The following is a 26,894-nucleotide window of genomic DNA, read 5'->3' as shown; positions in this document are numbered from 1 at the left end:
CCTTGCTCTACTCCAAACATCTGGCTCTAGGTAGTAACCAAGCTATTCTGGAGGCCAGCACAGGGTCCACGTCCCTTAGTTACAACTTCCAAACTTCTTTAAAAACGCCCTGCTCTTTCTTCCTTTGTCTTTCATATTCATGATTCACTTCAAACCATATCTCCTACGTATCTTTCTTTCTTTTGACAATTTTTTAAAAAGTAGGCTCCATGCCCAACATGGGGCTTGAACGCATGACCCTGAGATCAAGAGTTGCATGCTCTACTACTGAGCCAGCCAGGCGCCCCTCCTACACACCTCTTTAATTCTTTACTCCTCCCTACCCACATCTTCCAAACCTTCCAATATCTTAGAAAAAAAGTTTTCTCTTTAGCACTAAAAATAAAAACAAATCATCCCCTAATAATTAGTGAATGTAATAGCAGTACACATGAATACCTGTACCCAGGAATTAGTGCTTTAATAATATCCAGTGGTTTCTTTATCTCCTCTACTTGTACTAGCTTTCCCTCAGTATTTATTTTATTCCTTTTTTTTTTTTTTTTAAAGATTTTACTTATTTATTTGACAGAGACAGCCAGCCAGCGAGAGAGGGAACACAAGCAGGGGGAGTGGGAGAGGAAGAAGCAGGCTCCCAGCAGAGGAGCCCGATGAGGGACTCGATCCCGGAACGCCGGGATCACGCCCTGAGCCGAAGGCAGACGCTTTAACGACTGCGCTACCCAGACGCCCCTATTTTATTCCTTTTTAAATAAATTATGTGCATGTACCTCTATCAATTCATATACTAAATATCAGCAAATTTCTTTCTTTTTATTCTTTTATTTTCCATCATGATAAGTGTACTCTTTAATCCCCATCACTTTTCACCCATCCCTCCCTCCCACTTCCCCTTTGGTAACCATCAGTTTGTTCTCTATAGTTAAAGAGTCTGCTTCTTGGTTTGTCTTTTTTTCCCTTTGCTCGTTTGTCCTATTTCTTAAATTCCACATATGAGTGAGTTCATATGGTATTTGTCTTTCTCTGACTGACTTATTTTGCTTAGCATTATACGCTCAAGCTCCATCCATGGTGTTGCAAGTGACAAGATTTCATTCTTTATGGTTGAATAATATTCCACCATTATTTCATTCTTAATTATTCATATTAAATTTTTTTATATCTAATTTTCATTGAAATATACTGCATTTGGACTACACTGGGGCTGTATATGGTCTTGGAATCCACAACATAATTTAAAAGAGTGGAGTACCTGCCTAATTTAGGAGCGCTACTAAAAGAAAAAAAAAAGGTTAAAATCCCTAGCAACCTCTCAGCAGCTAAACCTTTCCACCAGCCTGTGACCACTTGTCTCTCTTTCTGTCTAGTCTCTCATTCTCCAGAGCCCCTACCTTCATCTAGCTCAGAATTGAGGGATATCGAACAAGAGTCTTAGACTGCCTTAGCATGCAGTGATAATCAAAAATAATGGACAATAAAATTAAACCATGTTGGCCATTTTACGTCATGGTAGTATTCTAAATGCAATTTTAAACACCAATTCTATCAAAAATACTCTCTACAGGATTTAGAAACAAACCTTAGAACCATACCCATGGTTCTATATGATGATCTATATCTGACCAGGAGGCATGGACCCTTCTGCATTGGGGAACTATTACAGGTGGCCAAAGCAAGACCCAAAAGACTATCCAACATATCCAGCTGGACTGGGATTCCCAAAGCAGTATTGAAAGTGATTCCAGAATGAAGTCAGGCATTAAAATAAGTGAGGGAGGCTCAAATACACTCATAAATGTCTGGGCGACATACAACCTAGGACCACAGAAACAGAATTTAAGGGGGCTGGGCCTCAGAGACTTTTTTTTTTTTAGGTGCAATAAGGTGTTTTTATTTAAAGCATGGGCAGAAAGAGCTGCACTGGGGTCACGAGGAGTGACCCACTATACACTTTCAAGTTGGGAGGGGTTAGGGAGAGTGCAAGCCTCCCAGGTATTTCGGAAACAAGGTTTCCAGGATCCTGAGGGGACTAGCTATTAGTAGGAAAGGTCATTTATTACTGTTTAGTAGAAACTCAGTCATGAGACCCTTCATATATATATATATGGCACTCCACTTTTTAAAATTATGTTGTGGATTCCAAGACCATATACAGCCCCAATGTAGTCCAAATGCAGTATATTTCAATGAAAATTAGATATAAAAAAATTTAATATGAATAATTAAGAATGAAATAATGGTGGAATATTATTCAACCATAAAGAATGAAATCTTGTCACTTGCAACACCATGGATGGAGCTTGAGCGTATAATGCTAAGCAAAATAAGTCAGTCAGAGAAAGACAAATACCATATGAACTCACTCATATATATATATATATATATATATATATATATATATATATATATATATATATATATATATCGGTGGGTCATATGCTTGGCGGACAATTGCTAGCTAACATGTATCTTGGGGAGTAGAGCTAAAGGAAGTTTCCAAAGGAATTTTTATATGTTAAAGTAGACTTACAGGATCCTGGGGGTGGGGGGGTCAGGCTAGGATTGTCTTCTGCCCTTAGCAAAGTATTAACAATGAGGCAGTTGAGTCCCTAGAGGAATGTCACTTTGCCTGTTTCAAGGACTAGGTAGTAAGGAAATTCAATAATTTCTCTTCTGCCTTTGTTTCCCACATCATTCCCCCCTGAACAATTTTACCCTTAAAACTTTAAGGTTGCTGAGGGTAGAAGGTCTCATTTTCTGTAACTTCTTCTTGCTGAACAGGGGCATAGAGATGTCCCTACCTATGGGTCACATTGGTCAGTCAGGGCTTATACAGATATAGGAGTTACAAAAGGCAGAGGCAGCTGAACCCAAGGGAGACTGCATGTGTGGATCTTCCCACGTGGAAGAGTCCCTATTTTTTAAAAAGGAAACTGAAGCAGACAGCAAACAAGTGTGCCATGTGGGAGCCACTGATTTGGAGAACCTATTGATGGCGCAGCGCATTTGGAGAGGGACCATCGGCAGTAGCCAAGGCTCTTGCTTCTTCCTTCTTTCCCTCTATCCTGCAGTTTTATTTATTTGAGAGAGAGAAAGCATGCACAGGGGGTGGGGGGTGGGCAGAGAGAGAGGGAGAGAAATAATCTCAAGTAGATTCCCCATTGAGCACTGAGCCTGACGCAGGGTTGGATCTCATGACCCTGAGCCAAAAATCAAGAGTCAGACGCTAAACCAACTGAGCCATCCAGGTGCCCCTATTTCTTTTAAGTTTTACTTATTTAAGTACTCTTTAGACCCAATGTGGGGCTGGAACTTACAACCCTGAGATCAAGAGTCTCATGCTCTTTGAGCCAGCCAGAAGCCCCTATCCTACAGTTCTTTATGGGAGGGGAAGAGAAGGCACAGAAAACAGCAGCTTTACACTGGTTTGAAAGGCAAGCAACATATTAAAAGAAAACTGTGTAGATGACACAAGCACCAGGGTGAGTTGATCTGTGGTTCTGTCTGCATTTTCTTCTTTAAGCTCTCCAAACAGCCCTCTGAGTGCAAAGACAAAGGACCTGAGAGTCAAAAGACTTAGGTTCAACCACCACATTTATCATTTACTAGCTATATAACCATGAACAAGTCTCTTAGTGCATTTCAGTGTTCATATAAAGACAGAAATAAAAGTGATGTAATGATTATAAAAGTATCTGTCACAGTGTTACACACAAGTAAATTAAGATAGAAGTTAGCCATTTCCTCAATCCCCATGCCTCTACCTCTCTAACATATACATCCCTTCTCTGCTTTACCATCATTTAAAATATGAATCATCTGTATTTATCACTCTTCTTTATCTTTGTATCCAACCTTTTCTACAAGGCCTTATCATGTGATTCCATCTACAATGATCTTTCCCTTCCCTTCAAAATCCCTTTTGATTTTTATAATTTACTATTTTGTTCTCTAATCACTGCATCTCTAGCAGGTGTTTCCCCCAACTAAAGCGTAAGCTCTTCCAGTATCATCTTGCAGTCCTTCATTCAACAATAACAACAAATCGTTGTGGCCTACCATGTGCTGTGCACTGTTTCAGGCACTCAGAGTGAACAAAAAGACAAAATCCCTATCTCTGTGTAGCTTACATTCTACGGCAGCAGGGGATGATATATATATCATAGGAAGAATCAGTTCCTACTCAGTAGAGATACATGAAGAGGTGAAAATAGGCCTGGCATAAAAAGGCATTTGCCTGTAAAGTGGAAATTCCAGTGGGAGGGGAAGCAGGGAATAAGCAATTCTAGCTAGAACAGGGTAAAGTGGATGACAGTGGGGATGGACTGACTGGGAATGCAGGGTGGGAGGGACGGGGTGGAAAGACAGCCAAAAAAACAAGAAACATAAATATGTAAAAAAGTATGTTAAGAGGTAAGTGCTAAGCAAAAAAGAAAACAGAGCAGGTACGAGAGCTCGGGCACGGGTTGTACTTTTAAAGGCCAACTATTTGGACAGCAGGTTGGTGTTTGTTAGGTTATGGTTCAAACCATTTTAAACTCTTACCACTAATCTACCTTTGCTGCACAAACACACACATCCATATTCACACACACAAAACTTCCTCTAAACCAACAGAGACAAAAAGAAGAGAAAATCAGTAGCTGTACAGACATATCTTGAAATGAATTGAAACCGCAAATAATCAAGTTGGTAGGCACAAGGTAGCTTTGCTTTTGAAATCTAGCCTTACCCATTATGTAATCTGGACAGTTTAGTTGGGAGCAGCTAGGTGAACTTTGGCCTAGATCAACTGTGCCAGCAAAAAAAGAAACCTTTGTCCTACTTCTTAATCATTTTGGTAATTTGACTCAAGAAGACACCTACAAGACCTAAAACTATAGCAGCCGAGAGAGCTGGATTATGCTGACACAAATTTCAAATATGAGAATGTTACTTTGGTTGTAACAAAGAGCAACTTTTCTCAATATTCAACTCTGGGGGAAGAGACAGGATTAAGGAAGTGAGTCAAATTCAAATACACGTCACTTACTACAGTATTTGCCTCTAATTCATTTCCTGTGAAATTATTTTACCACTTACATAATTAGAAATTTAGATTTAGGAGTGGGAATTAAACAAGATACCTTGGTTAAGTTGTGACTGTCATTTCACAGTCATATTCAGAATTACAGCATTATGTGGGGGAGGAATGGGTTTGAACTTTGAAGATGACAAATCAGTTTCAAGAGAATTTACCCATCCATCAGTAAACGTCATAATCTCATTAAACTTTGGCCCTGGCACAGACTTTCTGGGTGAAAGACCAATATGTTGAATCTAAATGGCAATCCAGGCATACAGGTAATTTTGAATTCACTTTCTAGACATGTTTTCAAAATTCATAAACTGTTATTCAAAGGGGCAATAACTATAAGCCATATATTCTTATTGGTGAAAACAATGCAATATATATACATTTACATGTGTATATATATTTCTGTACAAAAAATAAGGAAAAGCTAAGCTTGTTAATACACATAGAAAATGTAAAAATTATTTAAACAAATTCTCAGATCCATAGAATCAGTTCTTCAGGGCAGGAAAGAGTTAAAAGCAGCATGTACTGAGCATTTAGTCCATGAAAAATTGCTTTAAACTTAGGATAACTCCTTTGAAGTTCACAAAGGTATCATTCCCCATTTTGCAAACAAGAAAAGTGAAGAAATTAATTGTCCAAGGTCACCAGAGAGTAAAAGACTGAGCCAAATTCAAGCCCCAAAGTCAGACTCCAAATTTAATGCTTTGAATTGCTCTTTCATGCGATTTCTCGTGTCTAAGAAAATCCAAAGTCTCATTCATTCTACAGATGAGGAAAATAAAGCTCAGTTAGACTAAGGTATTTGTTCAAAGTTACACAGCTAGTTTAGGTGACCAGAAACCCACATGACCTGACTACCAGCTCAGTGTTACACCAGCTGCTAATCCGTAAGAAGTACCTTAAAACCAATACATAGGCAAGTTCAAATATACACACCTGATCTTCATAAAGCCTTAAACCATAAATGTGGAAAACATAAACCAAATTTAAGGTAAAATGACCAAATGCTAACAGTGAGAGAATGGGTGACTTTTTTCTTAACCCTTACCCAGTCTTTACATTTCAATTTTTTTGTAATATTATGATTGGTATACACACACACACACACACACACACAAAGCAGTCCTGTGGAAACTAAAAATATTGGTTGAGATTCAGAAAAAGTCTGAATCCAAAATTAATCCCTTACAGCGACTCCAGCTACCAGCTACCGTGGTTCAGGAGAAAGACATATTACAAATTAAAAGTCTAATTAGCAGCCAGTATTAAGTGTAACAGGCAATAAAAAGTTACATTTCACCTTACAGATTTGAGATCGGAGGAAAATGCTCGATTTTCCATAATCACCCATTTTAACCCTTTCACTGCCAGTTTGAAGAGAAAAAGATAACACAACTAATGCAAACCTAACCGGGTATCGTCAGAAACAAAATTAGATTAGTTTTTAAAATTATTTAACATTTTATCCCTTAAGGTACAGGTTATTTGCTTATCTTTTTCCCCATCACCCTGCCCCCAGTGTCCACAGATAGGACAAGCACTATTTGTGTATTTAACAAAATATCCTTCTAGCAATTTGCAGAACCTCCCCTTGAAATGTAACATACTATACATTCACACTGGGATTACCGGAACTGTAACAGTCGAGCTCCTTATTGAAATGTGGTAAACCCCAAAACGGTTTTTGGGGAAAGGAGCTGGGAGTAGCAGTAATTCGCAAGGCTGGTTAATTCCACCTAAGAAGGTTTTAAGACCGCTCCTGTTACGAGTAAGGTGCTGTGGAGCCACAAAGATGTGACAGACTGGATTGTCCCCTGGACTAGTAGGGACACGTACGAGGTCATCATAGAATAAAATATGAGGGGCGTGACGCCAGAAGTGCGACGGGGAGACTTGCGGAAAGTGCTAGACAGGACTCAGAAACGTTAGGAGCTACAGAGCCTGAAATCGCTGCAGGACTCGGGGGCAGTGAGACAGGAAGTGTCAGTCTGCGCAAGGACACAGGAGACTGGGTCCAAGGGGGGCATCCTTTCCCCCGTTCAGGGTTGTGTTCCCGGCGGGGCGGGGAGACGACAGCGAAAAGGGAGACGCGGCTCCGGGGCTACCTCAGGCTTTCCAAGAGTTCTGCCCGGGGCTGCGGGGCGCTTCCAGCCAGGCCTCACCTGGGCAGCGGAGCATCCTGGAGGCAGTGGCGCGGCTGAGACTGCCGATCGCCCGGGAGGCCACCATCTTGAGTTGAAGAGGACGAAAGTGGAAAGCGCTCAGATGGGGGCTGCCGTGCGGAGGACTTTTCTGCCTCAGCCTGGCCCCAGCTAGGTGTCCGATGTACTGCCTGACTAAAACTCCTGTGCCGAGTTGCCTCTGGCTCCTTGCCATGCTGTTCCCTTCCGTCTAACGGGGCCGAGGGGCCGCTTTCTCCATAAGATGGAAGGAGGTCCATAGAGGAGGAGGCGAAGTGCCCGGTTTTTGAGACAGGCGGCCGGTGGGCAGCCTGCGGAGTTCGGGGGCGGGAGTGAAGGGGGGGTCCTTTGGGGCAGGACCCGCCCCTTGGTCACGTCTAGTCCCGGCCCTGACTCCGATCTTTCCGTGTCCGCAGCGGGAGTTCAAGAGGACGGAGCTAAGGTGAGATGGAGCATGAGCTTGGCTTTCCGCCTGGCCTTTCCCCACAACGACAGCCGCAGTTCCTTTCCATCTTCTGCGCCAGTGCCCGCGGCCGCCTCCCTTCCCCGCGGGGAATGGAGTTCCAGGGAGCAGAAGGAGGCCCCATCGGACGGGGTCTCCAGGACCAATGCGATTGGGGCAGTAACTTGGAGTAGCCTTATGTGTGTAGGTCTGAGCAGAGGTGTCTTTTAATTTATCACCTCAGGTTAACGAACTGTTTGCTCGTGTGTGTGTCGGCATAAAACGCTGGGCTACATTGCAGTGTTTTTGTTTCACCTGTTTTGCTTGTAGCCAGGTTAGAGGCTATCAACGTTTAGAACGGGGAGTTGAGATTACCCCTTCCCTGCTACTGGGCTGGGACTCGTCACGTGACTCTTTCGGGCCTGGAGTGTGGAAGAAGTTGAGGTAGTTCTCCATCCTAGTGGGGGACTTAATGTTCCAGAGGATTTTCTAACCTAGAAGGGATCTGCTAATCATCTGGTGATTCATCCCTTTCACTTTATAGGTGAAGCCCCCGAATCAGCGTGAGTGGGTTTATCTGTGGTCACAGGTGGTGGAAATAGGAATACAGCTTACGTCTCTTAACTTCTAGTCACGAACTCTGCATTGCATAATAGCTGGTTTTGTATTGAAAGATGGGTTCGAGTCCTTGAATAATGCGGTTGATTCCAAACGAAATAACGTTAATTAGCAAAAAGGATTCTTGATCTCTAGAGGCCCTCCCAACTCATAAGATTTTTCAGTTATAAAGCTTGCCTTCTGCTCTCATAATGCTCTCATGCATATAATTCCATTTAGTGCTTACTATTTAGATAAGGGGTAGTAAATTTTTTTAAGGGCCAGATAGTTTCGGTTTTGCAAATCTCATATGTTCTTTGTTTTGTTTTCTACAACTCTTTAAAAGTGTAAAAACTTTTGTTAGCTAAAGGCCACCCTCTTTTGGCTCACTCTTGTTCCTCGCACTCTCAACGAAATCAGAAGCTCCATCAGGGCAGAAATGTTAGGCTTCTTATTGTAGCATGTTACATAGAGGGGAACTAGGTACATTTATACCACTACCCAGTAATATTAATAGCAAACATGTATGACCCTTGCTATGTATCAGGCATTGTACTAAGTGCTTTGTGTGTATTAATTTAATTATTTCTCACAGCAACCCTACAAGATAGGTATTGGGATTATCTACATTTTACAGATGAATTATCTACATCTTACTTTAAGACAGAAAGAATTTAATCATAAAACTAGGGTGGAGCCAGGATTTGGATTTAGACAGTCTGGTTTTAGACTCTGTGCCCTTCCATTATATTGTGTCTTAATGATAGTGTTAACAGTGAGCTCTTAAGCCACTCCATTTTGCTTTTTTTTTTTTTTTAAGATTGTATTTATTTATGAGAGAGAGAGTGAGCATGAGCTGGGGTGGGGGCAGAGGGAGATGGAGAAGCAGTCTCCTGGGTGAGCAGGTAGCCGGATGTGGAGCTTGATGCCAGGATCCTGAGTCATGACCTGAGCCTAAGGCAGACGCTTAACTGAACCAACCAGGCACCCCCCATTTTGCTTTCATTACTTGCCTAGCACCTTCCTTTCCCTTACTGCCAAGTGCCTGAACTTCATGCGTCTTTCTGTAGTTCCACAGCTTACTCCAGCCTACTCTGCTTGAGTTTCCATGCTTCCTAAATCCTGAGTCAAAAAGGTCTATTTCCTAAAGCTTATAGCAAATGACAATAAAGGTCAGCCCTCCCATAGGATAGTTTGCTTAGTCTCTCTTTCTTTTGAAACGTATTTTTAATTAATTATTGAATTAATATTATTTTTCAGAAACTACAGAGAAGAAAATAAATACACCTATAATTCCACCACCCAGAGATAACTACTATTAACATTTTGCTTAAAAAAAAAAAACAGAAACATTTTGCTATGTATTTTTCTGGACGTTTTTTATGCATTTGTATACATTTATATATTTATATATTAATATGTAGATTTTAAATGAAACTAGAATTACACTGTACCTAAAAAATAAAATGCTCATTGTAACAATTTTTTTGAGAAGATAGAAGAATATAAAATGAAAGCTCCTCTTTATTCCTTCCATATATAGACTCTTAGCTTTATGGACTTTGTTTTTCCTTCTGTCATAAAAATGGTGTCTTACTATACATATTATTCTGCAGTTTGCTTTTTCACTTAATGTATATTGCGGACATCTTTCTATGTTAGTATGTACATGTATATCGTGTTTTTCATTTTTCTTTCCAAACTGCTGCACAGTGTTCCATGGTATGTTTGTACTGTGATTTATTTAACCATTTCCTACTGGGGTGCATTTAGATGAGTTCCAGTGTACAGTGAACAGTTTGAATATTTCTATAGGCCAGAGATCTATGTATGCTAGACATATATCTCGAGTATTTCTATCGGTTAAAGACCAATTAGAGGAATTACTGGGCTCAGAATTTCACAATTTAAATTTTATTAGGTAACTAACAATTGCCTTCCAAAACCTTAGCAGTTTACACTTTTATCAACTGTATATGGAAGTGCCTAAATCCATTCTTACTAGAATTATGTGTTAACCATGTTGTTAATTTTTGCCAATTTTACAACCCCATAGTGATACCTTGTTTTAATTAAAAAAAAGTTTTTATTGTTAGGTTGAACATTTAAAATTTTGTTTATTTGACACATATGTCTGTGAATTGCTCATTTGCTTTTCCTCTTTTAGTCATGTATCACTAAGGAGCCTTTTAGTTGCAAATAACAAAATTCAACTCAAATTGTCTTGTTCAAGGGGATTTATTGTCTACCAACTGGAAAGCACAAAGGGAGGATGGGTTTCGGGTATGATTCAGTTAGGGCCCTAGTTTCCTTTTCGGAAATTCTCAGCTCTGTCCTCCTTTGGGATCGATCAGCTGTATGCTTAGACTAGCTTTTTCCATGTTTGCAAACTGTGGTAGTTGTGCCAAGCCTCAGAAGGAAAGATTTATGTTCCAGAATTCCAGGCAGAATACTGACTGGAATGTCAGACTGACCTAATTATTATCCCTAAATCAATCAATACCATGCACCGTTGTTTTAGGCCTCGGTTACCTGAACCAATGACCTTGGCAAAGAGAATGAAATTATTCTGATTGGTTTAAAGCCTGGAGTTGGGCTGGATTCAATCACATGTAAACTACATATAGCAATTGCATAATGGAGTCAAATGGATATTTGGGTGAAAACCACAGATTCCATTATAGATTGTTTCTCTTTTTGCTATAATTTGTAATAGTTCTTTATGGGTTATGGATATTAACCCTTTGTTACACGTTTTACAAATATTTTCTCTGAATCTGTTGTTTGCCTTTTAACTTTATTTTAGTATCTTTTGCTGTGTAGATATTTTACGTGTTTATCTAATTAGAGCCATTATTTACTCTTTTCCTTTATGACCTCTGGGTTTTGTGCCATATGTTGGAAACCTTTCCCTGTATAGGACTATAAAAATATTCTCCGATACCCTTTTCTAGTGCTTTTATAGTTTTATATATGTATTATATATATATATATATAATATATATATATAATCATATATATATATATGATTAATCACATCTGGAATTGATTTGTACATGTATGAGTTATGGACCTAAGGGTTTTTCCAGATGATTAGCCATTTCCCCAACAAATTCGGTGAATAATTCTTTTCCCCACTTATTTGAAATATTATCTTTTTTTTTGAGAGGGAGAGAATCTTTTTTTTTTTTTTTTAAGATTTATTTATTTTAGAGAGAGAGGGACAGCAGAAGGGGCAGAGAGAGTGTGTCCCAAGCAGACTCCATGCTGAGTGTGGAGCCCATTGGGAGTCTTTTGAATATCCCCAGGCTGGTGAGCCTAGAGTTTGGATTCCTTCAACTCTTCTCAAACCACATATTTGGGAAAATGTGATTTTCTTTTTTTTTTTAAGGTCCTAGGGCATCCTCTTTTTAGTCTATAAAGACCCAAGAGAAGTTAAACAAGACTTTTATATTATCTACTTTTTTTCAAAGATTCGGTTCATTTATTTGGGAGAGAGTAAGAGGGAGAAGCAGACTCCCTGCTCAACAGAGAGCCAATGTGGGGCTTGAGCCCATGACCCTGAGATCATGACCTGAGCTGAAGGCAGATGCCCAACCGACTGAGCCACCCAGGCGCCCCTATACTATCTATCTTTTTAAGGCTTTTATATTAACTGTTGTATTTGTGTACGAATTACCCCAAAATTTAGCAGACCAAAACAATAAAAATTTATCTCATACAGCTTCTGGGGTTGACTTAGTTGGGTTCTGACTTAATTTCTCATGAGGTCAGTCAGAATGTTGGCCAGGGCAGTCATCATCTGAGACCTTGCCTGTGCTTGAGGATCCACTTCCAAGTTCAGGTGACTGTTGGCAGGAGGTGGCAGTCCTCACCATGTGAATCACTTCATAGGGCTGTTAGAGATGTGCCAGCTGGCTTCCCCTAGAGTGAGTAGTGATTGAAGAGAAAGAATAAGAGCAAAGCTCCGGTGTTCCTTATAGCTTAATCTCAGAAGTGACATACCATCACTTCTGACATATTTTGTTTACACAGACCAACTGTGGTACAGTGTTGGGGGCGACTATACAAGGGTATGAATACCAAAAGGTGGAGATTATTGGGGGCCATCTTGGGGACTGGCTACCACAGCCTTCATAGGCAAATTTCACCAGCTTATTCTTACCTTTTTTTTTTTAAGTTAAAACGTATTTCAAAATTAAGAAATTATAAAAGATGGACAATGACAAGTCTTCCTTACACCCTATCCTCTAGTTAATCAGTTTTCTTCCTTTTTAACGTCTTATTTCTACTTTCAGGGGTATTTGATATAGATACCAGGAAATATATATATTATTTTTCCTCTTTTTGACATGAACAGTAGTAGCTATACACTATTTTACACCTTGCTTTTTTCACTTAATACAGGTTAACATGGTTCCATATTGGTACATAACCATTTCCTTATCTTTCATAGCTGCATAGTATTTTTTTGGGTGGTTAGTGTGGTTTTCGTAACCAATTCCCTATTATTTATTCTTCTGATATTTTGCTGTTACAAACTGTGGTGACATGCATGATGTCCCATGTGCATCAGTAACATCCTGGAACTGGAAGTAGAATTGCTGGATCAAAAATTTGATGCAGTTATAGTTTTGACAGTTAATTGCCAAGTTGCCCTCCATAGGGATTTCTCCAGCTTGGCCTCTCAGCAGCTGTATGTTTGTGCATATTAGCACACAGTACATCAGACCTTCCAGTCTTTGCCAATATCACAGGTCAAATACTGTATCTCTCTGTGTGGTTTCGATTGCATTTCTTTTAGGAATGAGATTGAACTTCTTTTCATATATCTAAGAGCCGTTCGGTATTTCCATTTCTATGAACAGTGTGTTCATGTCCTTGGCCCATTTTTTTCCTTACTGATTTGTAAGAATTCATTTTTTAAGAATTTAGGGGAGCGGCTAATATATTTTAAATATTTTTTTAATATGTAGGGTTTTAATATTTTTAAAATTCTTTTGAAATAATAGGAAGCTAATTAAAAAGTAGCAAGTGGGGGGGGGCCTGGGTGGCTCAGTCATTTAAGCAGCCAACTCTTGGTTTCAGCTCAGGTCATGATTTTGGGATCTGAGATTGAGCCCCCCCATCAGGCTCTATGCTCAGTGTGGAGTCTGCTTCAGATTCATTCTCCCACTCCCTCTCCTTCTAGCTCGCACTCTCTCTCTTAAATAATGAAAATTCTTAAAAAGTAGCAAGTGCAATACACAAACTTTTTTTTTTCTTACAGCATTTGGAAGTAAGTTGCTAGCAACTACACCACCCCTGAATACTTTAGTGTACATTCACCCACATATGAACGTGCACAAGGCAGTAATCACAATACAGCCTTCAAAGTCAGCAAATTAACGTTGGTGGCTTCATGGTCATGTCCAGCAACCTCTCTACTCCTTTGGCCCTAGAGAAGGACATACGCTCTGGAGCTAGACTGACTGGCTTCAGATCCCAGCTCTGCCTTTTATTAGCTGTGGATCTTTGGACAGGTCACTCAATCCCTGTATGCTTCAGTTTTCTAATCTCTTACATAAGAGTATAGTAATGCTTAAAATTGTCATTTGCACACTATGGAAGCCATGTCAGTGTAGCTATAAGACTATTATTAGAGGAAGGATAGTTAGTTGATAATACGTTAAATTTAAAGTACTTTATAGTTAACCATGGATAAGATTATCTGAGATCATAGACTATAAGCCACAAATTGTTCATATAACCCAGGATATATTTTTGTTCTCTTTTCAGATTTCAGAATGACTTCCATCTTGACTTACACATTTAAAAATCTTCCCAATACATCAAAATGGGCCCTCCAATTTTGTAAGTTTAATTTCTTCTTTCTTTTTTTAGAATGAGATTTAGATTTATAAGCATCTTACACAGGCATTGAATTGTACTGCTTTTTGTAAACAATTTATTTTATCTTCCAGCTGTAAGACCTCTGAGCTGTTCCTCCCAGCTACGAGCTGCCCCAGGTACAGTAATTTATAAAATAAACATTTCTGGTTTAAATGTTAGATTCTAGATCTGTGAATTCTGAATAAAAACCAAGACTAATTTGCACATTCTCCCTTTTTTATAAGTAACGGGAACATCACTATTGCCTTCAAATTAAAACAATATAGAGCTAACCGGTGACGATGTTGCATGGTGTGGGGTTGACAGGAGGCTGCTGCTGGAATCCTGGCAGTTCTGTGAACCTTGCTGGCCAGTTTATTCAGCTGTCAGTCCTGGAGATGATTACCATACAGACATTTTTGAGGCAAAATCAAATTTTTAGATTTGCACCTTGTGATAGGCTTCTCTAATAATGAACATATATAAGAAAGACCCATTCCTGAAATGTGGGTGACTGGAGAACTAGTAAATAAAAGAATGTTGTTGGGAGCGCCTGGGTGGCTCAGTCAGTTAAGTGTCTGCCTTCGGCTCAGGTCACGATCCTGGGGTCCTGGGATCAATCCCCATATCAGCCTCTCTTGTCAGCGGGGAGTCTGCTTTTCCTTCCCCCTCTGCCGTACCGCCTGCTTGTGCTCGCTTGCTCTCTCTCCCTCTGCTTCTCTCAAATAAATAAGATCTTTAGAAAAAATAAGAGAATGTTATTTAGTCAATATGAAATGAAAAAGTGGGGAAATGTGTTGATTTTATACGGTCTTATAGACTTGGTAAACCCAGCATAGGTAACCTATACCCATTGTAGGTATGTATCTTCACTGGTCAGAGCTAAAAACACTCTGACGTGTTCATACCATTATTCTCTTTGCCCAGGTCCTCCAGTGTGACCTCTGACTTATGATTTTGGTTTTATTATGTTATTTCTACTTGGATAATAGTTTGATAGAAAAGCACTTCACCGGAATTCAGAAGACCTCTTCTCTTTTCCAGTTCTGTCTCTTTCTGGGCACTGTAGCCTTGAACTGGTCACTTTACTTCCCTGTGTTCTAATTTCTTTGTCCAAAAAAGAATAATTCTAGGCTTGTTATCCTCAAGTTATGAAGATATCTCAAAGTACTTTGAAAACTAAACCCAATAGGAGTGTAAGATGATATTTTTATATTTTACATATAGTATATTGTTAGAGGTCTATTACCTAATCCCACGTAGTGAAGTTTCATGTTGTTATGTAACAATTATATTGCTTCTGGCCTCTAAATTCTAGCTAGGATATGGATTTTTCTTAGCTTCATGAAGATAATTCCTTTTTGTCTCATTTACCTTTTCCCTAATTCAGATGTTTGCCCTCATGCTTTTGCTTGCACACAAATGGACCTGATTCTTGACAACTGGGAAAAGGTCAAACTGAATACCAACAGAGGGAGAACGTTTATCTGGCATTTAGAGCATTTTTCTTTATACTATTCTTTAATTGTTCTTGTGTTTCTGTCTCCTCAGCTATACTGTAAGCCCTTGTGAGACTGGAGCCTTTTTCTATCCCTGGTAGTCTAACAGTGATTTGTGTTAGCACTGCTAGAGATTGTATACGAGAAAGCACATGATAAGACAAAGGAATGTGACCAACTACTTTGTGGGGAGGGAGCAGGCTTATGCTGAACAGGTTTTAGGTTGCAGTAATTTTATAACATATTCCTCTTGAAGCTCATGTGAATGTCCCTGCTTGACAGAACTCTTAGGATGAAGACTTAGAATAGAGGGATAGCAGAATTTCTTTTTTTTTTTTTAATCTTTTTTTTTTAAAGATTTTATTTATGTATTCGACAGAGATAGAGACAGTCAACGAGAGAGGGAACACAAGCAGGGGGAGTGGGAGAGGAAGAAGCAGGCTCATAGCGGAGGAGCCTGATGTGGGGCTCGATCCCACAACGCTGGGATCGTGCCCTGAGCCGAAGGCAGACGCTTAACCGCTGTGCCACCCAGGCGCCCCGATAGCAGAATTTCTTGATGTGATTTTCAGTATTTAGGTGGACTTAAGTGTCTGATGGAAATTTTGACTGATTCCATGGTTATATATCTATTTGTTATGTATCTTTGTCTTTATAAACACACACACACACACACATACACACATATACACCCCTCCCACTGGGATAATAAATGACACATATTTTATCTGCTTTGACTTTAACTGTATGTGTAAAATATAGAATGTATATCAGCCATAGAATTCTAGGTTTTGCTGTTGGGAGGAGGTCATCTAGTCCAGCAAATAATGAAGTTTTGGTAGGGCAGGGACTAGAACCCAGATATTTTAACTCCCAACTCAGATAGTTGTAAGACATTGGTATTGTGTGCCCATATACTATGGAATACATAAAAAAGAGCCTTTGAGAAAATTCTGATGTGGGTAGCAGCCAGTGTGCACAAGAAACAGAATGAGAGTCCTTTGGGTGACTGTTCACTACATAATGAATAATGAATAATGAATATTATTTTTAAATGTGGCTTGCAGCATTAATTACTTTATAATATGCTAAATTGTTTAGAATAGCCAGTTTTTGCCCCAGAGGTTGCCACAGAAGTTCAGAGGCAGGAACTACAGGTAACCGTAGTTACCAGGGAAGGCTTTACTAGGAGGTGGAATGTGAACTAGGCCTTGCAGGGTAAGTAAGAATTAGATGGACAGAAGAGGCCTCTCAGATGGGAGGGTAGATGAATAAAGGCAGGGACGTTGAAATGAGCAAATGAGTAGCGTGAGGGACTGGGGGCTTGCTCATCTTACTACATGTTGAGGAGGGGGAAATTCTTTGGGATGGTTAAGGTGGAACCTAGTAGAGGAGGGAATTCATTAGAAGAGTCAGGAATTTGTATTTTATCTGTCAGTACATAAAAGGGACATGAGGTCAGTGCAATGACATGATGGCATGTCATCTGACTTCCCCTTATTGCTTTATTCTCTCCAAGGTCAGTCATGAGTAATCTGCAAATCTTTTAATTCAGTGGCCTCTTTCCAGTCCTCATTCTCCTCGAGGATTGAAACATTTGACCATCTTGTGCTCCTTGATACTCTCCTGCTTTTGCTGTCATGCGCTGTTCTCTTCTGACTCTCCTGCTGCCTCTCAAGTTTACCTTCTGTCGCACATCTTCTCTGTGCCCTCTGACTGTAGGGCGGTCACAAAGCCACGTGTCTTTAATTGTGAGTAATGGACCCGCTCAAGTGAAGGGTAGGAGGGCTGGAGTGTACAACAGCTGGGGAGGTGTTAGGAACCAGGCAGCCCTAGAGGCCGGCTACTTTGTCTTTCTCATGGCCAGATAGTATGTCCCTTTCCTGACTTTGCTACTTCTCTCTTTATATCCTTCACTCTTCCTGCTGGCTTCTTTGCTCACTGAAGCTTTTTGCTGCTGCATAACTGGCTTACAAGTGACCTCAGTTTACCAGTACCCTGGTTTTTCTTCATGGCTTCCTTTTAGCTTCAACTAATTAGTGTTTTTCTTTATGCTTCTTTGTGTAGATTCTTAAGAGAGAGAGTCTGACTGGCATTGCTTACCGCTTTCGGTAGATGACACGGGTTACCGGCTGGCCACTCTGTGGATTGACTCTTGGTGGTCCAGTACGCACCTGGAATCTAATTAGCTTTGGCTGTGGGCTTAGGGACATGGTGTCTGTGGCTGCCCCTTGGCAGGGACTCTAAGCAGAGCAGCTCCCTTTAGAGGGTGTAATGGGTGAGCAGGCACTATAAAATCTGTCTCTGTTTTTCTCCTCCTTCTAAACTGCAAATATCTTTGGCTGTCCTGTCTGTACGTCACTTCTCTTTAGAGCTTTACCTGTCAAATGGACATATCCACCTGGGTATCTCTCCATCACTTCAAAGTTAGCATGTTTACAAGTGAAGTCCTCTTTCTTCCCAAACTAGTACTGACTCTGTACAGAATGGTTAGGTTTTCTTAATCTCGAAAGCTTCCTTTATAATCCTGTTTTCCTTTCTTTCCATTTCTTTTTTTTTTTTTAAGATTTTTTTTATTTATTTGACAGAGATAGAGACAGCCAGCGAGAGAGGGAACACAAGCAGGGGGAGTGGGAGAAGAAGAAGCAGGCTCACAGTGGAGGAGCCTGATGTGGGGCTCGATCCCACAACGCTGGGATCGCGCCCTGAGCCGAAGGCAGACGCTTAACCGCTGTGCCACCCAGGCGCCCCCTTTCTTTCCATTTCTGATTGGTCACCAGGATACCACATCTTCCTTTATAAAATCCCTTGTATTGGGCCATTTCTTTGCATTCACACTGATGCTGCCTTTATCCTGGCTTTTAGCACCACATGCTTGGGTTTGCCACAGTCCGCTTGCTTATACTCCTGTGCCTTTATGTCCTTCACCAGAACATCTCCATTACAGCTGCCGGGGAAATCTATGTACCCCATTTTATCGTGACTCCTACCTTTGACTATTATTTTCTTCAAGTTGATCAGGGATATTTATCATAAGTAGTTCTTTATGATATTAGTAGGTGTGGTAAGTTCAGAAAAATATACCTAACACGTAAGCGTATGCATGTACATGAATTAAAAGAAAAAAAGTTTGAAAGTATATACACCAAATTAACAGTATCTAACCCAAAGGAAATAATATGGCAGGGGAGGACATCAAGAGAGAACTTTTGGGGCGCCTGGGTGGCACAGCGGTTAAGCGTCTGCCTTCGGCTCAGGGCGTGATCCCGGCGTTGTGGGATCGAGCCCCACATCAGGCTCCTCTGCTATGAGCCTGCTTCTTCCTCTCCCACTCCCCCTGCTTGTGTTCCCTCTCTCGCTGGCTGCCTCTATCTCTGTCGAATAAATAAATAAAATCTTAAAAAAAAAAAAAAAGAACTTTAGTTTTTACTCTCCATATTTTAGTTTAGTTTTTGTTTTTTGTTGTTGTTGTTTTTCTGCCACAAGCATATATTCATGTTTTCCTTTTTTAATTAAAAAATTGAGAAAGGTTGTTCTTTTTTATTGAAGTATAATTAACACACAGTGTTACTGGTTTCAGGTGTACAATGTAATGGCTCAGCAGTTCTGTACATGACTGAGTGCTCATCAAGATAAGTGTACGCTTGATCCCCTTCACCTGTTCCACCACCTCTCCCCCCACCTACCTCCCCTCTGGCAACCACTAGTTTGTTCTCTTAATTAAGAGTCTGGGGTTTTTTTCTCTCTTTTTTTTCTTGGTTCATTTGTTTTGTTTCTTGAATTCTACATATGAGTGAAATCACGTGGTATTTGTCATTCTCTGACTTCTTTCACTTAGCATTATACCCTCTAGGCTCATCCATGTCGCAGATGCCAAGATATCATTCTTTTTTTTTTTTAATACTCCATTGTGTGTATACACACATCTTCTCCATTCATTTATGGGTAGGCACTTGGGTTGCTTCCATACCTTGGCTATTGTAAATACTGCTGCAATAAACATAGGAGTGCGTATTATCCGTTTGAATTAGTGTTTTCATATTCTTTGGGTAAATACCCAGTAGTGGAATTACTAGATTGTTATGGTATTTTCTATTTTTAATTTTTTGAGGAACCTCCATACTGTCTTCCACAGTAGCTGCACCAATTTGGATTTCCCCCAACAGTGAATAAAGGCTCCTTTTTCTCCACATCCTCATTAATACTTGTTATTTCTTATCTTTTTTATTTTAGCCATTCTGACAGGTATAAGGTGAAATCTCATTGTCGTTTTGATTTGCATTTGCCTGTTGATTAGTGGTGTTAATGCATCTTTTCATGTGTCTGTTGGCCATTTGTATGTCTTCTTTGGAAAAAATACCTGTTCAGGTTCTCTGCGCATTTGTAATCAGATTATTGGGGGTTTTTTGGTGTTGAGTTGTGTAAGTTCTTTATATATTTTGCCTTTTTTTTTTTCTTGAGAGAGCGTGCAAGTAGGGGGAAGGGGGCAGAGGGGGAGAGAGAATCTAAAGCTGATTCCGAACTGAATGGGAGGAGCCTGATATGGGGTGCAGTGTCACGACCCCAAGATCATTAACTGAGCTGAAACCAAGAGTCAGATGCTTAACCGACTGGGCCACCCAGGCCCCCCTGCCTTGTCGTTTTGTTGATGGTTTCCTTTGCTGCGTAAAAGCTTTTTGTTTTGTCCCATTAGTTTATTTTTGCTTTTGTTTCCCTTGCCTTGGGAGACATCTAGAAAGATTACTGGTATAGCTGATGTCAGAGAAATTATTGCCTGTGCTCTCTTCTAGCAGCTTTATAGTTTCAGGCTCATATTTAGGTCTTTAACCAATTTTGAGTTTATTTTGGTGTATGCTGGAAGAAAGTGATCCAGTTTCATTCTTTTACATGTAACTGTCCAATTTCCAGCACCATTTGTTTAAGAGACTGTTTTTCCCCGTTGTATATTCTCGCCTCTTTTGTCATAGATTAATTGACCATATAAGCGTGGGTTTAATTCTGGGCTCTCTATTCTGTTCCATTGACCTGAGTCTGTTTTTGTGCCAGTCCTATACTGGCACAAAGGTTGCTCTTTTCATGTTAGAAAGTAGACAGGGGCGCCTGGGTGGCACAGTCGTTAAGCGTCTGCATTCGGCTCAGGGCGTGATCCCGGCGTTCTGGGATCGAGCCCCACATCAGGCTCCTCCGCTAGGAGCCTGCTTCTTCCTCTCCCACTCCCCCTGCTGTGTTCCCTCTCTCGCTGGCTGTCTCTCTGTCAAATAAATAAATAATCTTTAAAAAAAAAAAAAAAGAAAGTAGACAAATTGAGTCAAACAGAATTAGGAAGCATTCTAGGTTTTTGCAGAATGGCAGTAGACACCAACCAGATGGCTTTTGTTTCTGCATGAAAACACAAGAATACTAAGCTATGTGAAGAGTTATGTATCAACTATTGGAATTTTTTCTTCTTTTTAAGATTTTATTTTTTAAAGATTTTATTTATCTATTAGAGTGCATGCATGTGAGAGAGAGAGAGCACGAGCGAGCATGCACACACGCACAAGCAGGGAGAGCAGCAGACAGAGAGGGAGAAGCAGGCTCCCCGCTGAGCAGGGAGCCTGACGTGGGGCTTGATCCCAGAGCCCTGGGATCATGACCTGAGCTGAAGGCAGGTGCTTAACTAACTGAGCCACCCAGGTACCCCAGATTTTTATTTTTTTTCTACACCCAACACGGGGCTCGAACTTACAACCCAGAGATCAAGATTCACATGCTCTACTGACCAAGCCAGGCAGGTGCCCTTTGACTTCTAATATTAAGGACAGACATGTGTCATGTTGGTTGTTTTCAATATGATAGATTGTCAAACATTTGGTAAAAAGAGACGGTTTTCTTAATGCTATGAATACTCTCATCATTAGGTATAATCTCTGTATTTACCTTAAATTTATTGTTTGGAAACTTGTAAATGCTAGTCCCTTTCGTAGCATTTTTTTTTTTTTAATTGAAGTGGTTTGGTAAATGGCAAATGCAACTTGGCGTTGAATGAGGTAATTCTGCTTAGAATGTTTGACTTTAAAAATGTAAAAAGTCATCTGATTTCGTATATTTGAATTAACAGTTTTTTGAACTTTATCTTAAAGCCGCCCAGACCAAATCAAAGAAAACCTTAGCGAAACCCAACATGCGGAATATCGTGGTGGTGGATGGCGTTCGCATTCCGTTTTTGCAGTCAGGCACTTCGTAAGTATGAAATGATTGTGCTCTTCTTTTTTTCTATTTTTCCCCCAGCTTTATTCAGGTATGATTGGAAAATAAAAATTGTATGTATTTAGGTTGTACAACATGATTTTTAAATTTTTATAACCGTGATGATTTAATATATGTATACATTGTGAAATAATTACTACAGTCGCATTAATTAACACATCCATCACCCCACATACTTTATTTACTTCTTCTTTTGAGATACTTTGAAAAGTGGTCTTTGTAAGGGCACCTGGGTGGCTCAATCGTTAAGCGTCTGCCTTCGGGTCAGGTTGTGATCTCAGGGTCCTGGGATCAAGCCCCCCATCGGGCTCCCTCCTCGGTGGAGCGTCTGCTTCTCCCTCTCTCTCTGACCGTCCTCCCTACTTGTGCCTGCGGGCTCGCGCTCTCTCTCTCTCTCTCTCCCTGTGTCTCAAAAAAAAAAAAAAAAAAAAAAAAAGTGGTCTTTGTAAATGTAACCCAGTAGGTAATACTATTGTTAGTGGACCAATGAATGGATAGCATTTTTATAAAATCAATACAGGGTAAGTCAAGCCAGTGGTAAAATAATATGGCAAAATTTGTTTTCCCTCCTTTCTCATGAATAAGCCTAGTGTACTTTTAGATTGAACCAGCCCTATTTTAAAAACCTGGTGTGGGTCCAGATACCTTGGTTTCAACAGAGATGTGCTTTCCTTGTCTGGAAATACATACATTGTTTCTGTGCTTATTCAGAAGTTTGAATACTGAGGCTGTGGGCCCACAGGTATTTATAAGGGCCTTTATTTATTTATTTTTTTTTTTAAAGATTTTATTTATTTATTTGACAGAGATAGAGACAGCCAGCGAGAGAGGGAACACAAGCAGGGGGAGCGGGAGAGGAAGAAGCAGGCTCATAGCTGAAGAGCCTGATGTGGGGCTCGATCCCAGAACGCCGGGATCACGCCCTGAGCCGAAGGCAGGCGCTTAACCGCTGCGCCACCCAGGCGCCCCTTTATAAGGGCCTTTAATTCATTGCTTTGCTTCCTGGAAATGATCAGAATTGCGATTGATAGGCTGGTCCAAATCCCAGCATAGCACAACCCCAAGTCAGTGGAACCAGGATGATCCTAGGTGTGTACAATAATTTCCCAGAACCAAACTGCTGTTCTCCTTAGACTTTTCTTCTCCTTTTCTGTCCCCCAAGTGAGGCCCAGTCTGTCCAAAAGCTAATAGACTTTGGTAACTAGGTTCAAACTAAATAAAACAATAGTTCTGTTCCATTTAGGTTGTTTTGATGTTCGTATTTTGAACAAGCAGTTACTAACTTAGAAATGCACTGGGGAATGTTAGGCACCTGCTAAAAATAGTGAGGCCTATCGTTATGTACTAATACAGAAAGATCTTGAAGATATATGAAGTGTAAAGAGCAAGGTGCAAAGCAGTGTGTATAGTGCCATCGTTTGTGGAAGTTACATGCTTATACATGGACACACACACAAACAGTAAGCGTTCTTTTTTAAACATACGGTTTAGAATCTAGAGAGTATTTTCTTCTAGAAGTAATGCTGAAGTGGTGGTTACAGAGTGTTACATCATGACCCAAAGGATAAATATTTGTATGAGTCCAACCCGATATAAATAAGTGATTGAATGAATACATACATGAGAGAGAAGGGACACATCATCTTTACCAAAGAATTTCAGGTAATAAATGTAGAAGGAACCAGGAGAATCAATAAATCACCATTAGCACACACGGTAGTAATTGCTGCAAGCAAATTCTACAACTAAATGCTAAAATCAATGGGTGGGAAGTGTTGAGAAACAAGGTATTTGCGTAGCCTCAAACTCTGTCCCCCAAATATTTATTAATTACTGTGATGCTTTTAACATATGTCCACAACTCCTTTGTTATTCCTTCCACCAGGAAGTGGATCTTAATTCTCCTCCCCTTGAGTGAGGGCAGGACTAGTGACTCCTTCCGTACTCAAGTTGAGTACAGAAAGGGAAAGATAGTGGAGAAGACGGATGATCAGTGTAACATCACTAGTAATAAGTCATCTTGCCATCCTGTACGTGCTGATACGAAGCAATGAGAAGGGCACTTACCTCTGTGGTATTCTTCCCCCAAACCCATGACCCTAGTCTTCATGTGCCAAGGTCACAAAGGACAAGAAAAGGCTGAGAAACTGTCACAGATTGGAGGAAACAGAGGCATGACCACTAAAGGCATGGTTTGGTCTTGGAACAGACCAGAAAGGGAATTAGTAGAAAAAACTGGTGAGACCCAGATAAAGTCAGCAGTTAGTGAATAGTCTTGTGCCAATGCTGACTTCTTGGTGTTGACTAGTGCACCATGTGCCACAGGGTATTAGCATTAGGGGGAGCCGGGCAGACGGTACTCGGGAGCTCTGTTCTATCTTTCCAGTTCTGTCATGAATCTCAGATTACTTCAAAAAGTTTCTTAAAGTCCTAATACATCCTGCATGTCCCTTTGGGCATTACAAAATAAATAACATATTTTAAAAATTAAAGAGGACTTAAAAGGTGGAGTTTAGTTTTAAAGAGCATGTAACATATGTCGTGCTGAAAAGGAAGATACTGGGCCACGTCCTTGTTAGATTCTTAGCCAGCTCAGAAGGAGTTTAGGCTTGCCAGATTAGTAAGGATCACAAATAGTAGTCACACTGTGGCTTCGTTGAAAGTGGTGGACCGCCCTCAATAGCAAAATGCAGTACATTTGCAGCAGCACGTGTTAGATGTTATCTCTACGGATTTCAGATAGAATGAAAACATTTTTAAAGTTTTAGGCTTTTAGTTTAAGTTGCTTGTTTTCTTTTTCTTTTTTTTTTTTTATAAAGATTTTATTTATTTATTTGACAGAGATAGAGACAGCCAGCGAGAGAGGGAACACAAGCAGGGGGAAGTGGGAGAGGAAGAAGCAGGCTCATAGTGGAAGAGCCTGATGTGGGGCTCGATCCCATAACGCCAGGATCACGCCCTGAGCCAAAGGCAGTAGCTTAACCGCTGTGCCACCCAGGCGCCCCTAAGTTGCTTGTTTTCTTTCCCCAGGTATAAGGACCTGATGCCACATGATTTGGCTAGAGCAGCACTTTCGTAAGTAAATGCAGTTTTATTTTAGTTCTTATTTCATTAAAAGTACTGTCTCTAGCTTTTACACATGAAACAACATGTTTAATAGAATTTCCGTATCTAGGATATATTAACTTTTTTGTGGCGAGAAACAAATATTTACTGGCCTTTTCAAGATTTCTTTATGCGTCCTTTCATCCATGTGTGCAGTACAAATTCAAGCAGCTGGTAGGTATCAGAAATGTTTATTTTGCAGGCTTGACAATCTCTTGGCACGACAGTATTCTTTAAGGGGTGCTGTAGCTAGCTAGCCAGTATAACTGATCAGAGTAAATACAATATATATCTATCTATCTGATGATTATCTTAGACAGCTAATATTTATCTAGAAAGAAGCCTAGAATGAGACCTGAAGATTCATGTGTACAGCAAGTAAGAATATAAAATTAGATGTGGTTACATGAGATTGAGATGGATGAGTAATTTGAGGAGAGTCATAAAATACGTGGCTGTTTCTGCAGTGGGAGTAGCATGTAAAGCATTATCTCATTCATTTTTTATTGATGCCTTGCCTCTGTCTCTTCAACCAGCCGCAGATCTTTTCTAGTTTGAAAAACCCTTTCAGTTGACCTTTCTGCCCATCTGGTTCTTTTTCTTCTCTTGCTGCCAGACTTTAGGAATGAATGAAAGCAGCAATTGCTTCTCTTTTCTTACTATCCGTCTCCTTAATCTCGTAATAATTATTTCCATTCCTACTGTTCTTCATTAACCGTACTTGGAAGCTTCTCTTTTTAATGGCTTTGTGGTCACTAAATGCACGAGTCTTTTCCCTGGCTTGGGTCTCTTTGTATTCTCTAGCATTGACCCGTCAGCTGTACTTGACCCTGTCTTCCTTTGATTTCTTAGTATTATGCCCTAATGCTTTTCCTTCCCTTTTTGGAATGATTCTTCTCTGCTTTTTAAAAAACTGAATCTCTTCCGCTTTCTCTTAAAAATATTTGGCAAATTTTAATTCTTACAGCATTGCATTTCTTTGTATACATGCTTTTCCTTAAAAAAAAAAAAACCAATCTCATCTACTTAATCTTTATTTTTTTATGTGGAGAACTCCCAAATCTCTGAGTTTGACCTCTTTTCTTAGACACTTCAAGTATAGCATATCAAAAATAAAAATTATCGGGGCTCCTGGCTGGCTCAATTGGTAGAACATGGGACTTTTGATCTCAGGGTTGTGAGTTCAAGCCCCGTGTTGGGTGTGGAGCCTACTCAAAAAAATAAAAATTAAAAAAAGAAAAATTATCTTTTCCTTAAAGCCAACTTGTTTTCCTATTTCTGATGTTGGTGCCATTTCTGATTATGATGCCAGACTGGTGCTTTGCAAGTTTTTCCACAACTTTTTGTTTTAAAAACGGTCAAATCTACAATAAAATTGAAAGAATAATACAGTGAAAACCTAAAAACCTCCTACCCAGATTTAATCATTGTTAACCCTTTTGCCATATTTGTTGTGTCCATGTTGTTTGAAGCATTTGACGGTAAGTTGCAGACATCTTGAAACTTCAGCCTGAAATACTTCAGTGTTTATTTCCCGAGAATAAGGATCTTCTCTGCTATCTGCGATGTCATTACTGTGGCTAAGACAATAAAGATGATTCCATTACTTCTAATGTTCAGTTCATAGTCAAATCCCCCATAATTGTTCCAAGAATGTCTTTTCTTTGAGTAGTATTCCTCCCTCCAAATCAGGACCCAGTTGAGGTTCACATTACAAATGGATATACGACTCTTTTAGTCTCTGATTTAGAACGTTTTCTTCCCTCCCCCTTCCCCGCCCCACATGACAATGACTTTTTGAAAAGTCTAGGCCACCTTCCCGTAGAATGTCCCATATTCCGCATGTTTCTTCTTGGTGATATTTAACTTCC

At 40.1% G+C, this 26,894-nt stretch overlaps 2 protein-coding genes across 4 annotated transcripts in view; one reads left to right on the top strand and one right to left on the bottom strand.

Annotated features, from left to right (window-relative positions):
* HADHA (hydroxyacyl-CoA dehydrogenase trifunctional multienzyme complex subunit alpha) overlaps positions 1-7,357 on the bottom strand; it is a 47,730-nt gene extending 40,373 nt beyond the window's left edge. The window contains exon 1 of one of the 2 annotated variants that reach the window (XM_045809250.2): positions 7,243-7,357. In XM_045809250.2, coding sequence (XP_045665206.1) covers positions 7,243-7,309 — 67 coding nt within the window. In that variant the 5' untranslated portion in view covers positions 7,310-7,357. Of the gene's footprint in view, positions 1-7,185 lie in introns of both variants that reach the window. The other variant, XM_045809253.2, reaches the window with a different exon arrangement.
* A 190-nt stretch (positions 7,358-7,547) lies between these two features.
* HADHB (hydroxyacyl-CoA dehydrogenase trifunctional multienzyme complex subunit beta) overlaps positions 7,548-26,894 on the top strand; it is a 35,682-nt gene continuing 16,335 nt past the window's right edge. Inside the window, exons 1-5 of one of the 2 annotated variants that reach the window (XM_045809254.2) lie at positions 7,548-7,702; positions 14,078-14,152; positions 14,263-14,307; positions 21,792-21,891; positions 24,949-24,993. In XM_045809254.2, coding sequence (XP_045665210.1) covers positions 14,086-14,152; positions 14,263-14,307; positions 21,792-21,891; positions 24,949-24,993 — 257 coding nt within the window. In that variant the 5' untranslated portion in view covers positions 7,548-7,702; positions 14,078-14,085. The remainder of the gene's footprint in view (positions 7,703-14,077; positions 14,153-14,262; positions 14,308-21,791; positions 21,892-24,948; positions 24,994-26,894) is intronic. The other variant, XM_087863797.1, reaches the window with a different exon arrangement.

This window comes from Ursus americanus, chromosome 7 (assembly GCF_024610735.1).
Source record: "Ursus americanus isolate L20-20 chromosome 7, mUrsAme1.1.p, whole genome shotgun sequence".
In the NCBI taxonomy this organism is placed as follows: Eukaryota; Metazoa; Chordata; class Mammalia; order Carnivora; family Ursidae; genus Ursus; species Ursus americanus.
Note: the sequence above shows the minus strand (reverse complement) of the source record. Positions and strands in the feature narration are given on the sequence as shown.